This window comes from Nipponia nippon, unplaced genomic scaffold, assembly GCF_047370975.1.
Source record: "Nipponia nippon isolate SJK-2023a ecotype South Korea unplaced genomic scaffold, ASM4737097v1 scaffold_47, whole genome shotgun sequence".
Classification (NCBI taxonomy): Eukaryota; Metazoa; Chordata; class Aves; order Pelecaniformes; family Threskiornithidae; genus Nipponia; species Nipponia nippon.
Window position 1 is genome coordinate 62,824 of NW_028262366.1, and position 12,111 is coordinate 74,934.

General features: G+C 73.0%; 2 protein-coding genes across 3 annotated transcripts; one reads left to right on the top strand and one right to left on the bottom strand.

Annotated features, from left to right (window-relative positions):
• Positions 1-138: 138 nt before the first annotated feature.
• LOC148052449 (carnitine O-acetyltransferase-like) lies at positions 139-6,215 on the bottom strand. Its single transcript, XM_087729801.1, has 14 exons — positions 6,147-6,215; positions 5,617-5,823; positions 5,165-5,268; positions 4,592-4,645; positions 4,313-4,448; positions 3,345-3,519; positions 2,773-2,951; positions 2,493-2,593; positions 2,278-2,403; positions 1,965-2,075; positions 1,617-1,752; positions 1,434-1,496; positions 1,039-1,176; positions 139-604 (listed from the first exon to the last, which is right to left on the bottom strand). The coding sequence occupies exons 1-14, from the start codon at positions 6,213-6,215 to the stop codon at positions 353-355; spliced, it is 1,851 nt and encodes a 616-aa protein (XP_087585927.1). The 3' UTR covers positions 139-352.
• A 540-nt stretch (positions 6,216-6,755) lies between these two features.
• PPT2 (palmitoyl-protein thioesterase 2) lies at positions 6,756-10,782 on the top strand. Of its 2 annotated transcripts, none has more exons than XM_087730047.1 (9): positions 6,756-6,808; positions 7,319-7,504; positions 7,889-8,042; positions 8,523-8,618; positions 8,985-9,092; positions 9,446-9,529; positions 10,247-10,331; positions 10,431-10,485; positions 10,611-10,782. In XM_087730047.1, the coding sequence occupies exons 2-9, from the start codon at positions 7,319-7,321 to the stop codon at positions 10,752-10,754; spliced, it is 912 nt and encodes a 303-aa protein (XP_087586173.1). In that variant the 5' UTR covers positions 6,756-6,808; the 3' UTR covers positions 10,755-10,782. The 2 variants fall into 2 exon arrangements, with proteins under 2 accessions (XP_087586173.1, XP_087586174.1); XM_087730048.1 differs by lacking the exon at positions 6,756-6,808 and adding an exon at positions 7,184-7,208.
• The last annotated feature ends 1,329 nt before the right edge of the window (positions 10,783-12,111 follow it).

Consider the following 12,111-nt stretch of genomic DNA (forward strand, 5'->3'; position numbering starts at 1 on the left):
CGGCGCCGCCGCCCGGACTGGATCTCTCGGACCGGATCGGGGCCGGCGCAAATACCGGGCTGGATGCGGCCGGACCGGGACCGGGACCCCCAAAGAACCCGGCCTGGATCTCCCGGAGTGGAGCCCCCGACACCAGCGGGACTGGGAGGGACTTTATTGACGTTTCCAGACCCAAACCAGCCTGTTTTGACCCAAAATATCCACCTTGGCCCGAGGGGGGGGGCCTGGGGGTGCAGAGGGGTCGTGGGGGACCCCGGGAGTGTCAGGAGGGGAATGGCAGGGGTCCCCCCCCAGATCTGGGGTGCCTGGGGGGTGGGGATGAGGCCGAGGGTCCCTGGGGGTCCCGGAGCTGTCAGGGGGGGCCGTGGCGGCGCAGCAGCCCCCCGAGGCTGTCGAGGGCCCCCCTCAGCGCGGCCCCCAGGCGGGCGGCCTCGGTCTGGTGGCAGCAGGCGAAGGCGGTGATGGCCACGCGCAGCCCCCCAGGGGGGCTGGGGGGGTCCTGGGGGTCCGGAGGGTCCGGGGGGGCCACGTGCCCCACCCCCACCCCATAGCCATCGGGCACCAGCGGCCCCCGCAGCAACCAGCAGCCCTCGCGGGAGCGGACCTGGGGGGGGGGGAACAGCACTGCACCCCCGAGCCCCCCGAAACCCCCAAACCACCCCCAGAGCCTCCCCCACCTATCACCCCCCTGAAAACTACACCCCCAAAACCTCTGTGCTCCCGAAACGCACCCCAGACACACCAAAACTGCCCCAAAACAGCCCCGACCCCCTCTGTACCCTCCCAACGCGCCCGACCCTTCCCCTGTGCGCCCCAAGGGGCTCCAGAGACCCCCACCCCCAGTGGGGCACCCCGGAACGCCCTGCCCCCCCCCCAGCCCTTCCCACAGCCCCGAGGGGTCCCTGGGGGATTTTGGGGGGTCCCTGGGGGCTTTGGAGGGTCCCGGGGGGGGGGTCTGTGGAGGGTCCTGGGAGGTTGGGGGTCCCGGGGGGGGTCCCAGGAGGTTTTGGCTGGGTCCCAGGGGGGTCCCGGGGGTACCTGGACGGTGCAGAGGCGGAAGTGGGTGGCGAGGGCGTAGGCCGGGTCCATGAAGATTTCGGGGAGCGGCTCCCCCGCCGCGATGGCCGCCTGCCGCAGCCCCTGCAGGTGCCGCTCCGCGCCCTGCCCCGCCAGCACCTGCGCCACCACGCCGGGGGTCCTCATCCGCCCCGGCCACGCCCACCCCGGCCCCACCCCTGGCCACGCCCCCGACTCCCCTCCCACCCCTGGCCCCACCCCCAGAGCCTCCCCACCCCATAGCCCCGCCCACCCGCACTCCCCTCCCACCCCATGGCCCCGCCCTCCTTGGATGCCTGGGTCCCCTCCCACCCCCTGCCCCCCCCCCCCGAGGCCCCCCCCCCCCCCCTGCCCCCGCCCCCCGGGGTCCCCCTCACCTCCTGCCGGCGCCGGCTCTGCGCCTCCACGGCCTCGCGCAGCAGCGCCAGCTGCAGCTCCGGCTGTGGGGCAGGAAGTCCCGCCCCCATTTCACACCAGGGCAGGAAGTCCCGCCCCCATTTCCACACCGGGGCAGGAAGTCCCGCCCCCATTTCACACCCCGCGCAGGAAGTCCCGCCTACCTCCGCATGGGGGTCGTCGAGGGCATGGGCCAGGGCCAGGCAGGGGGGCCCGGGGGGGCGCAGGAGGTCGGTGCAGCCGGGCAGGACGTGGCGCAGGGAGGTGGGCTCGCAGGAGGCGCAGAGGGAGCCGTGGGCCCTGGGCAGGGGCAGGCCTGGGTCCCCGCACGACGGGGCGCCCACAGCCGGGGTCGTCCCCGCACAACGGGGTCTTCCCGCACAACGGGGTCCCCACACAACGGGGTCGTCCCCTTACATCTGGGTCCCCACACGACAGGGTCACCCCCACACGTCTGGGTCCTCCCGGCACACCAGGGTCCGTCCCCCCCCCGCACGCCGGCCCCCCCGTACCTGTAGAAGGCCACCTGCAGGGCCACCTGGACGATGGCCTCTGGCCGCAGCCCCCCGCCCACCCCGAAGCCCTCGTGGGAGAAGCAGTGGATGTCCACGTCCGCCGCCAGGCTGGGGGAGGGGGATGGGGGGGGTGAGGGCTGACACACGCCCCCTCCCCCACCTTCCCCTAGCCCCTCCCCCCTCCACATGCCCCGCCGTCCCCCCCCAACCCCTCAGAGACTCGTTAACCCCACTGTGACCCCATGACCCTTGTGACCCCCTCACCTCTCCATTAACCCCCCATGACCCCGTGACCCCCCCATCACCCCACCTGTCCAGGTGCCGTTTCGCCCGCTCCACCTCGGGGGCAGTTTCGGGGCCGAGGCTGAAGCGGAGCCGCTGGGGCGGGGGGAGAGGCGGTGACGTCACGAGGGCGGGGCCGGGCTCCGGGCGGCGGCTGGAGGGCAGGGCCGGTGAGGGCAGGGGAAAGCCCCGCCCTCAGAGACAGGAAGCCCCTGCCCTGCCAAGCCCCGCCCCCTCGCTCACCAGTACTCGAGGGCGTGGTCAACCATCTCCGCAACGACGGCGCCGTCAATCACGGCTGGGTCGTAGATGACGCCGCAGGTCCCGTCCTCCCCCACAACGAACTGGGAGGGGGGCGGGGTCAGGGCATGGGAAGCCCCGCCCCGACTGCCCCGCCCCACCCCCCCGACATGCATCCGGGGGCAGGACAGGAAGCCCCACCCCTGGAAGAAAGGGAACCCCGCCCACTTCTGCCCCGCCCTCCGCGGGGGCACGTGACCCGTGAACAGGAAGCCCCGCCCACCTGCAGGGTCTTGTCGAACCAGCGGTTGCCGCTGTTGGCGCAGGCCCCGCCCCCGTGCAGCACCTGCCCGGCCCCGCCCCCCGGGCCCCGCCTGCCGACGGCCGCCAGCACCGGCGCATCCAGGCTGAGCGCGAAGAGGCTGTGCTGAATCCGGCCAATCGAGGCCCGGTTCAGGCGGTCTGCGGGGGCGGAGCTTCGCTGGGGACCGCCCCATCTGCCCGGAGCGGCCCCGCCCTCCAGAGCCCCGCCCCCAAGCAGGAAGTCCCGCCCCCAGTTACCACCTGAAGAGGAAGTCCCACCCCCCAAAACACCCCAAGATAGGAAGTCCCACCCCCAAGACACCCCAAATCTGGAAGCCCCGCCCCCAGGACACCCCAAGACAGGAAGTCCCACCCCTCAAAACACCCCAAGGCAGGAAGTCCCGTCCCCAAGACACCCCAAGACAGGAAGTCCCGCCCCCAGAACACCCCCAAACTGGAAGCCCCGCCCCCAAGACACACCAAGACAGGAAGTCCCGCCCCCATGACACCCCACAACTGGAAGCCCCGCCCCTCCGGGCCCCGCCCACTCACCCCGCATCAGCAGGCGGTAGACCCGCCCCCAGGCGTGGCGGTGCTGCCCCGTCAGCAGCCCCACGGGCGGGGCCCCGCCCCGCCCCGCCCGTGCCCGCAGCCCCCCCAGCGCCGCTGCCAGCGCCACCGCGGGCGGGGGGGTCCCCGCCCCCCCCCACGCCTCCACCTGGAAGAACTGGGGGGGGGGAGGGGGGGACACACCCCGAAACGGCCCGTTGGCCCTGCGTGGCCCCGCCCCGGGGTCTTGACACCACCCCCAGGGCCCCATGTGTCCCCCCGACTCCCCATACCCCCCCATGTCCCCCCTGTGTCCCCCCCAGGACCCTCCTGAACCCCCCCAGACCCTCTTGGACCCCCATGTGCCCCCCCAGCCCCCCCATCCCCCCCCATGTCCCCCCTGTGTCCCCCCCAGGACCCTCCTGAACCCCCCCAGACCCCCCAGGATGCCCATGTGCCCCCCCAGACTCCCCATACCCCCATGTCCCCCTTGTGTCCCCCCCAGGACCCTCCTGAACCCCCAGACCACCCAGGACCCCCATGTGCCCCCCCAGACTCCCCATACCCCCCCATGTCCCCCCTGTGTCCCCCCAGGACCCTCCTGAACCCCCCCAGACCCCCCAGGACCCCCATGTGCCCCCCCCCAGACTCCCCATACCCCCCCATGTCCCCCCTGTGTCCCCCCCAGGACCCTCCTGAACCCCCCAGACCCTCTGGGACCCCCATGTGCCCCCCCAGACTCCCCATACCCCCCATGTCCCCCCTGTGTCCCCCCAGGACCCTCCTGAACCCCCAGACCACCCAGGACCCCCATGTGCCCCCCCAGACTCCCCATACCCCCCCATGTCCCCCCTGTGTCCCCCCCAGGACCCTCCTGAACCCCCCAGACCCCCCAGGATGCCCATGTGCCCCCCCAGACTCCCCATACCCCCCCATGTCCCCTCCAGCACCCCCCGTGTCCCCCCCCGTACCTGGCAGTTGCGGACGACAGTGATGAAGGGGGGGGGCTGGGCGCCGGGGGGCAGCCGCAGCACCTCGTCCCGATGGGGGCCCGGCACCCGGCACCCCCCAAACGCCGCCTGCACCCATGGCTCGGGGGGGTCACGCCTGGGCCGCCGGGAGACCCACCGTCACCCATGGGGACCCACGGACCCCCCCAGTGACCCCCCAGGCCCCTGGGACACCCACCGTCATCCACAGAAACCCCCGGCCCCCCCATAACCCCCGGGACCCCCCGGCCCAGGACCCACCGCTCCAGCTGCAGCCGGTAGTCGAGGACGCCCGCGATGAGCCGAGCCGCGAACCTGGGGAACCAGTGACACCAGTGTCCCCCAGTGTCCCCTCCCAGTCCCCTCCAGTGCCCCCCAGTTCACCCCCAATCCCCCCAATACCCTTCCCAGTGCCCCCAGTCCCCTCCAGTGCCCCCCAGTCCCCTCGCAGTGCCTCCCAGTCCCCTCCCAACGTGCCTGTCCCCCCACCACGGTTCCACCCAGTCCCTTCCCAGTGCCCCCCAGTCCCTCCCAGTGCCGTCCAGTGCCCCCCAGTCCCCTCCCAATGTGCCTGTCCCCCCGCTCAGTTCCACCCAGTCCCTTCCCAGTGCCCCCCAGTCCCTCCCAGTGCCGTCCAGTGCCCCCCAGTCCCCTCCCAGTGTGCCTGTCCCCAGCCTGGATCCACCCAGTCCCCTCCCAGTCTTCTCCAGTGCTCCTCAGTCCCCTCCCAGTCCCCTCCAGTGCCTCCCAATGTGCCTGTCCCCCCTGGTTCCACCCAGTCCGCTCCCAGTGCCTCCCAGTCCCCTCCCAGCGCCCCTCCAGTCCCCCACTCACCACAGCTGCCCCCTCCAGTCTTCCCAGTCCTGCCGGGGCAGCACCAGTCCGGCACTGGTGTGCACGGGCAGCGGCAGCCGCTCGCTGGAGCCCCACGGCCACTCCTGCGCCCAGCACCCGGATGCCTGGGTCCCCCTGGCTCCCCCCAAACTCCCGGGTCCCCCCAAGCCCCCACCCCCCGGGTCCCCCCACGCCCCCGGGTCCCCCTGAAGCCCCCGGGTCCCTACGAACAGCCGGGTCTCCCCCCAAGCCCCCACCCCCGGCTCCCCCCAACTCCCGGGTCCCCCCAAGCCCCCACCCCCGGCTCCCCCAACTCCCGGGTCCCCCCCGAAGCCCCCAGGTCCCCCCGAAGCCCCATCCCCCGGGTCCCCCCAGCTCCCGGGCCCCCCACGCCCCCGGGTCCCCCCCAAGTCCCAGGTCCCCCCGGACCCCCCCACGCCCCCGGAGCTCACCGGCAGGCGCGGCGGGGCGGGGGGCTGCCGGCGCAGCCGCTCCTGCAGGCGGGGCCCGGCCCCCCCGGGCGCCCCGAACTCCCGGACCAGGCGGCGGGTCCGGTCCCGCTCCCCCGGGGCCACCAGCGCCTCCAGGGCCCCCAGCAGCCTCCCCAGCGTCGCCCCCAGCGCCGGCAGCGGGGGGCGGCCGCCCCCCCCGGGCACCCCCTGCGGGGGGGAACCCCGGGACCCCCTGAGCAACGGGGACCCCGCGGGGAACGGGACCCCCCGGGTGATGGGGACCCCCCCATGCAAGGGACCCCCCCGGTGATGGGGAACCCCCCTGGGAATGGGACACCCCCCCCATGCAAGGGACCCCCCAGGGCGATGGGGACCTCCCCAGGACCCCCCCCCCCCCCCCGTGCAATGGGGACCCCCTGGCCACGTGCAACGGCCCCCCCCACGCCCCGCCCCCCGCAGCACGCGGACGTGCCGCCCCGCACGAGCGCTCCCCTCCCCTCCCCCCCCGCCACGGGCGCGCGTGGACTCACCGGGGGGGCGGCGGCGGGGGGAGCGGGGGGGGCGCGGCGGCGACCCCAGACCCACGGCGATCGCCCCATGGCCCGGGTCCACTCCGGTCGCCGGGGTCCGCCCGCGAGACCGGGACCCGCCCCGCCCCGCCCACCCCCACCGGGGACCACCCACGGCGTCGGGGGACCCGGCGGCGGGAGGGGCTCCGTCCCCCCAGGCACCCCATGGTCACGCAGGGGGCCCGGGCGGCCGGGGGTCCCATCCCCGGGGGGGGTCGACCCCCCCCCAGAGACCCCACGGTCACGCAGGGGGCCCGGGGGCCCCAGCCGCGCCCCACCGGGCGTAATGAAGCCTCATTAAGAGCAGCTGTCGCTAATGAGGGTCCCGCCCACACACCGGGGCCCCACCGACGGGGGGGGCAGCCCGCAGGGGACCCCCACGCGTGCGGGGGCACCCAGGCGCCCCGAGGGGGCCCGGGCGAGCGTGGGGGGGGGAGCCGGGCGAGCGGGGGACCCCCGTGTCCTGAGGTGACCCCGCCGCCCGCGGGTGCCCCCCCCCGCGGACGCTCCCTGTTTGCTCAGCACACACCGCCACGCGTGGGGGCGGGGCCCGCGCGGCCCGGGCTCGCGGGGGGGGGGGAGGGCCCGGCATCGCGGCTGCCCGGGCCCTCGGCGGCAGCCAGGTGCGTGGGGTCCCCCGGGACACGCGTGGCCCCCGCGGGGAAGCCCCGCGGTCCCCCGGAGCGTGACGGGGCGGCGGAGCGTGGCCGCCGGGGTCCCCCCGTGGGAGCGGCGCGGTCCGGACGCCGCGGTCTCCCGTGGGAGCTGCGGACGTGGGGCCCGGCCGCCGCGGTCCCCCGTGGGAGCGGGAGCTGCGGGGCCCTGACGCGGGGGTCCCCCCCCGGCGACCCCGGGGCTTGACCAAGGGCCCCGCCCCCCGGTCACCGCTCGGGGGGGAGGGGGAGGGGGCGTGGGGTGGGGGGAGGGGGGCGTGGGGGTTGGGTCCCCCGGTGGGGGGAGGGGGGGGCCGCTCGGGCCGCGCGCGCCGGAACTGACGTGCGGGAGGGGGAGGGGAGCCGGGAGGTAAACACGGAGCGGGGAGGGGGGCTAGGGGCCAGGGACCCCCGGGGGGACCCTGGCGTCGGGGGGTGGGGCCACGCGTGGGTCCCCCCTGACCCCCCGCCGCCCCCCAGATGCCCCCTGCGTGGCGCGGCGTGGGGCGCGGGTGGGGGCCGGCGGCCCCGGCCTTCCTCCTCCTCCTCCTCCTCCTCCTGCTGCTGCTGGGGGTCCCGGGGGGCTCCTACCGCCCCGTCGTCATCGTCCACGGCCTCTTCGACAGCCCCAGCGACTTCCAGCGCCTCCGCGCCTTCATCAACGAGGTCAGGGCCCCCCGGGGACCCCCACCCTGCCGGGCCCCCCGAGTCCCCCGCTGGTCCCGCCCCGACCAGTGGGACCCCCCGTCACCCCCCCCGACGCCGGGGTCCGCCATTCCACCCCCCTGGGATGCCTGGATCCCCCCATCACCCTCCGACGCCGGGGTCCCCCCTTCACCCCCTGGAACCCCGCATCACCCCCCTGGGACACCTGGGGTCCCTGCCATGACCCCCCCGACGCCGGGGTCCCCCCTTCACCCCCTTGGGAGACCTGGATCCCCCCTTCACCCCCCAGGGACCCCCCATCACCCTCCCGGACGCCTGGGTCCCCCCTCCCGGAAGCCGGGGTCCCCCCATGACCCCCCCGGTGCCTGTGTGTCCCCCCCCCAGAGCCACCCGGGGACGGAGGTGACGGTCCTGGACCTCTTTGACCGGGGGGCATCGCTGCGGCCGCTGTGGGTGCAGGTGGAGGGGTTCCGCCGCGCCCTCGCCCCCATCATGGCCAACGCCGCCGACGGCGTCCACCTGCTGGGATACAGCCAGGGTGCGTGGGGGTCTGGGGCCATGGGTGGGGGTCCCAGATACCTGGGTCCGTGGGTGGGGGTCCCAGGTCCATGGATGGGGGTCCTAGGGCTAGGGTGGGGGGTCCCAGATACCTGTGGCCATGGGTGGGGGTCCCAGGTCCATGGGCGGGGGTCCTGGGGCCAGGGTGGGGGGCCATGGACACCAGGTTCCATGGGTGGGGGTCCCAGGTCCATGGATAGAGGTCCCAGGTCCATGGGTGGGGGTCCTAGGGCTAGGGTGGGGGGTCCCAGATACCTGTGGCCATGGGTGGGGGTCCCAGGTCCATGGGCGGGGGTCCTGGGGCCAGGGTGGGGGGTCCCGGATACCTGGGTCCATGGGTGGGGGGCATCCAGGTGACCTGGGGGGGGTGTGGTTGTGAGGGGGGGGGTCCCTGGACGCCTGAGTCTGTGGGCGGGGGTCCCCTGGAGGCTGGGGCCCCCCCCCTGCCCCCCACCCCCAGGGGGTCTCATCTGCCGGGCGCTGCTGGCCACCATGCCCGACCACAACGTCCACAGCTTCATCTCGCTGGCGGCCCCCCAGATGGGGCAGTACGGGGGTGAGGGGCCGGGGGGCGTGGGGGGTCCTCGGGGGGGTTGGGGGTCCCTGGGGGGCTTTTGGGGAGGTTTGGGGGTCTCTGGGTGGGGTTATGGGGAGGTTGAGGAGTCTTTGGGGGGGGTCGAGGACTTTTGGGGGGCACCTGGTGGTGGTTGAGAAGCAAGGGGGGGGTTGAGGGGTCCTTGGGTGGGTTTGGGGGGTTTTGGGGGTCTCTGAGTGGGTGATGGGGAGGTCTGGGGGATCCCTGGGTGGTTTGGGAGGTCCCTGAGTGTTTTGGGGGGGTCTCTGGGTGTTTTGGTGTCCCCGGGTGGGTTTGGGGGCTGTCGGGGGGTCCTTGGGGGGTCCCTGACTGGTTTTTGGGGTGCAGACACCGACTACCTGAAGTGGCTCTTCCCCCGGCACATGAAGTCCAACCTCTACCGGCTCTGCTACACCCCCCTGGGCCAGGGGGTCTCCATCTGCAACTACTGGAACGGTCCGAGACCCCCAAACCCGCCCCGGGGCCCCCAAATCCCCCAGGGGACCCCCCCCAAACCTCCCTGGGACCCCAGCCACCCCCGGGGACCCCCAACCCCCCCGAGACCTCCACCCCCCCCAGGGGAACCCCAACCCCTCCCAGGACCCCAACGCCCCCCGGGGACCCCCCAAACCTCCCTGGGACCCCAACCCCCCCCCCGGCCCCCCCCCCTCCCAGGGACCCCAGCCCCAAAATATCCCTGGGGACCCCAAAACCCACCACGGGGGGACCCCGACCCCCTGCAGACCCCGGGGGGTGACGCGGGGGGTGGCGCGGGGGCTGACCTCCCCGTTGCGGCGGGGCCCCCCCAGACCCCCACCACCGCGAGCTCTACCTGAACAGCAGCGACTTCCTCGCCCTCCTCAACGACGAGCGGCTGCACCCCAACGCCTCCGGTGAGCCCCCCAGGGGCCCCTATGGGGACCCCTATAGCCCCCCTAGAGACACCCCTATAGCAGCCCCTTATAGCCCCACGGGGACCCCCGCAGCCCCACAGAAATCTCCTGTGGGGACCCCTATAGCCCCATAGGCACCGCTGAAATCCCACAGAGTGGGGTGGTCCCGATAACCTCATGGAGGGCCCTATGGGGACCCTATAGCCCCCACACTTATGGATAGATGAGCCCTGTGGGTGCTTACCGATACGCTTATGGGTCCATACAGGTGTTTGTGTAGCATCACATAGATGCTCCTATAGCTATGCTTACGTATAGTTCTATAGTTCTGTGTAAGTGCTCTTGCAGTGCTGCATAGCTACTCCTATAAGTGCTCTTGTAGGCACTGCTGCAGTCCCGTGTGTGTAGTCCTATAGATGTACACTTATAGACATTCTTGTAGCCCATAGAGGTGGTCCTATGGATACCCTTACATTCACATAACTCCACGTAGGTACGTGTGTAGGTGTCCTTATAGGCACCAACGTGGCTTTTCCCTGCGGATACTTGCACCATGCGATGCAGGCGCACCTATAGCCGACCCTATAGCTCCCTATAGCTCCTACAGACATCCCATAGCATCGCCCCCCGCTCGCGGCCCTGTGGCCCCCCCCAGGCCCCCCCATAGGTGCCCCATAGGGTCCCGGCAGCCCCTGGTGAACCCCGCCTTCGCCGCAGCCTGGAAGCGGAACCTGCTGCGGATCCAGAGCCTGGTGCTGATCGGGGGCCCCGACGACGGCGTCATCACGCCCTGGCAGTCGAGGTGGGCTGGGGTCCGCGGCCGCTGGGGGGTCCCGGGGCGCGTGGTGGGGCCCGGCCGCTGGGGTCCCCCCGCTCACCCCCGTCTCCCCCCTCCCCGAAGCCTTTTCGGTTTCTACGACGCCAACGAGACGGTGCGGGAGATGCGAGCCCAGGCGGTGAGTGTGGGGACCCCCGCCTGGGGGGCGGGTTGGGGGTCCTGGGCACCGGGGGTCCCCCACTTTGGGGGGCGGGTTAGGGGTCCCGGCGGCCGGGGTCCCCTGTGATGCCCATGCCCCCCCAGGTTTACCTGCAGGACACGTTCGGGCTGAAGACGCTGGAGGCGCGGGGGGCGCTGGGGGGCTGCGCGGTGCCCGGCGTGGGGCACACGGCCTGGCACTCCCACCGCCCCGTCTACGAGCGCTGCATCCGCCCCTGGCTCACGTAGCCGGGGGCTGCGACGCGGGGCTGGGGGCTACGGGGCTGGGGTGGAGCTAGAGGGTCCTGTGGGGGGCTATAGGGCTCTGTAGGGGTCAGGGGTGGGGTTATGGGGCTCTGTAGGGGTTGGGGTGGGGTTATGGGGCTGGGCAGGGGGCTGGGGTGGAGCTAGAGGGTTCTATAGGGGAGCTGTAGAACTCTATAGGGGTCAGGGGTGGGGTTATGGGGCAGTATAGGGGAGCTATAGGGCTGGATAGGGGGCTGGGGTGGAGCTAGAAGGTCCGGGGGGGGCTGTGGGGCTCTATAGGGGTCAGGGGCAGGTTTATGAGGCCATATAGGGGGACTATAAGGCTCTGTAGGGGACAGGGGTGTGGTTATGGGGTCATATAGGGGAGCTATGGGGCTCTATAAGGGTCTCGGAGAGGGTTATGCAACATATAGGCGCCCTGTGGGGCTGCATAGGGGTCAGGGTAGGGCTATGGCGGCATATAGGGGGATTGTAGGGTTGTGGGGGGGGGTCTAGGGTGGGGCCCTGGGGGAGGTATGGGGCTATAAGGTGCTATAGGGGGGTCTGTGGGGACCTATAAGGGACAGGGATGAGGCTATGGGGCTCTATAGGGGGTCTGTAGGGGCCTGGGCTGGGGCTATGGGGCCCTATGGGGGTGGGGGGGCCCAGGTCCATATAGGGGGCTATAAGGGGTCTATAGGGCAGTATTAGGCTCTGGTGCTCTATAGCTGGGGGGGCTGAGCTCACACGTGGGGCCTATGGGGGGCTCTGGGTCAATATTGGGGCTGGGGGGGCTCGCTAGGGGTCCCCCTCCCATTAACTCCTCACTGTGCAGCCCCCCCCCCGGACTTGGGGCCCCCCCGCCCCCCAGCGCGGGGGGGGGGGCACAGGGGGGATTCCCCCCCCCGGGGGGCCCTGGTGTTTCAGGGGGCTGCAGCCAATAAAGCACTTCCACCCCCCCAGCAAGAGCCACCGCCTCTGGGGACCCAGGCATCCGACCCCCCGGGGCTTCCCCCGAGCCCCCCCAGCCCCTGTACCCCCATGTCCCCCCCATCCTGTGTCCCCCCCGTCCTGTACGCCCCTGTCCCCTCTGAGTCCACCATGTCCCCCCGGGTCCCCCCCGTACCCCCATCCCCTGTACCCCCGGGTCCCCCCCTGTCCCCCATCCCATGTCCCCCCGGGTCCCCCCCCGTACCCCCATCCCCTGTACCCCCGTGTCCCCCCCTGTCCCCCATCCCATGTCCCCCCGGGTCCCCCCTGCACCCCCATCCCCTGTACCCCCGTGTCCCCCCTGTCCCCCATCCCCTGTCCCCGCCATGTCCCCCCCGGGTCCCCCCTGCACCCCCATCCCCTGTCCCCC

What these genes read in the sequence shown, in the direction of transcription:
- LOC148052449 (XM_087729801.1), bottom strand. Translation starts at nt 6,215, where the DNA reads ATGGGGCGATCGCCGTGGGTCTGGGGTCGCCGCCGCGCCCCCCCCGCT. An exon ending in CCCCCGCCGCCGCCCCCCCG is followed by an intron (nt 5,824 to 6,146) that starts GTGAGTCCACGC and finishes TCCCCCCCGCAG; the next exon opens with GGGGTGCCCGGGGGGGGCGG. An exon ending in CTACCGCCTGCTGATGCGGG is followed by an intron (nt 2,952 to 3,344) that starts GTGAGTGGGCGG and finishes CCGCCCCCGCAG; the next exon opens with ACCGCCTGAACCGGGCCTCG.
- PPT2 (XM_087730047.1), top strand. Translation starts at nt 7,319, where the DNA reads ATGCCCCCTGCGTGGCGCGGCGTGGGGCGCGGGTGGGGGCCGGCGGCC. An exon ending in TCCGCGCCTTCATCAACGAG is followed by an intron (nt 7,505 to 7,888) that starts GTCAGGGCCCCC and finishes TCCCCCCCCCAG; the next exon opens with AGCCACCCGGGGACGGAGGT. An exon ending in GGGAGATGCGAGCCCAGGCG is followed by an intron (nt 10,486 to 10,610) that starts GTGAGTGTGGGG and finishes ATGCCCCCCCAG; the next exon opens with GTTTACCTGCAGGACACGTT.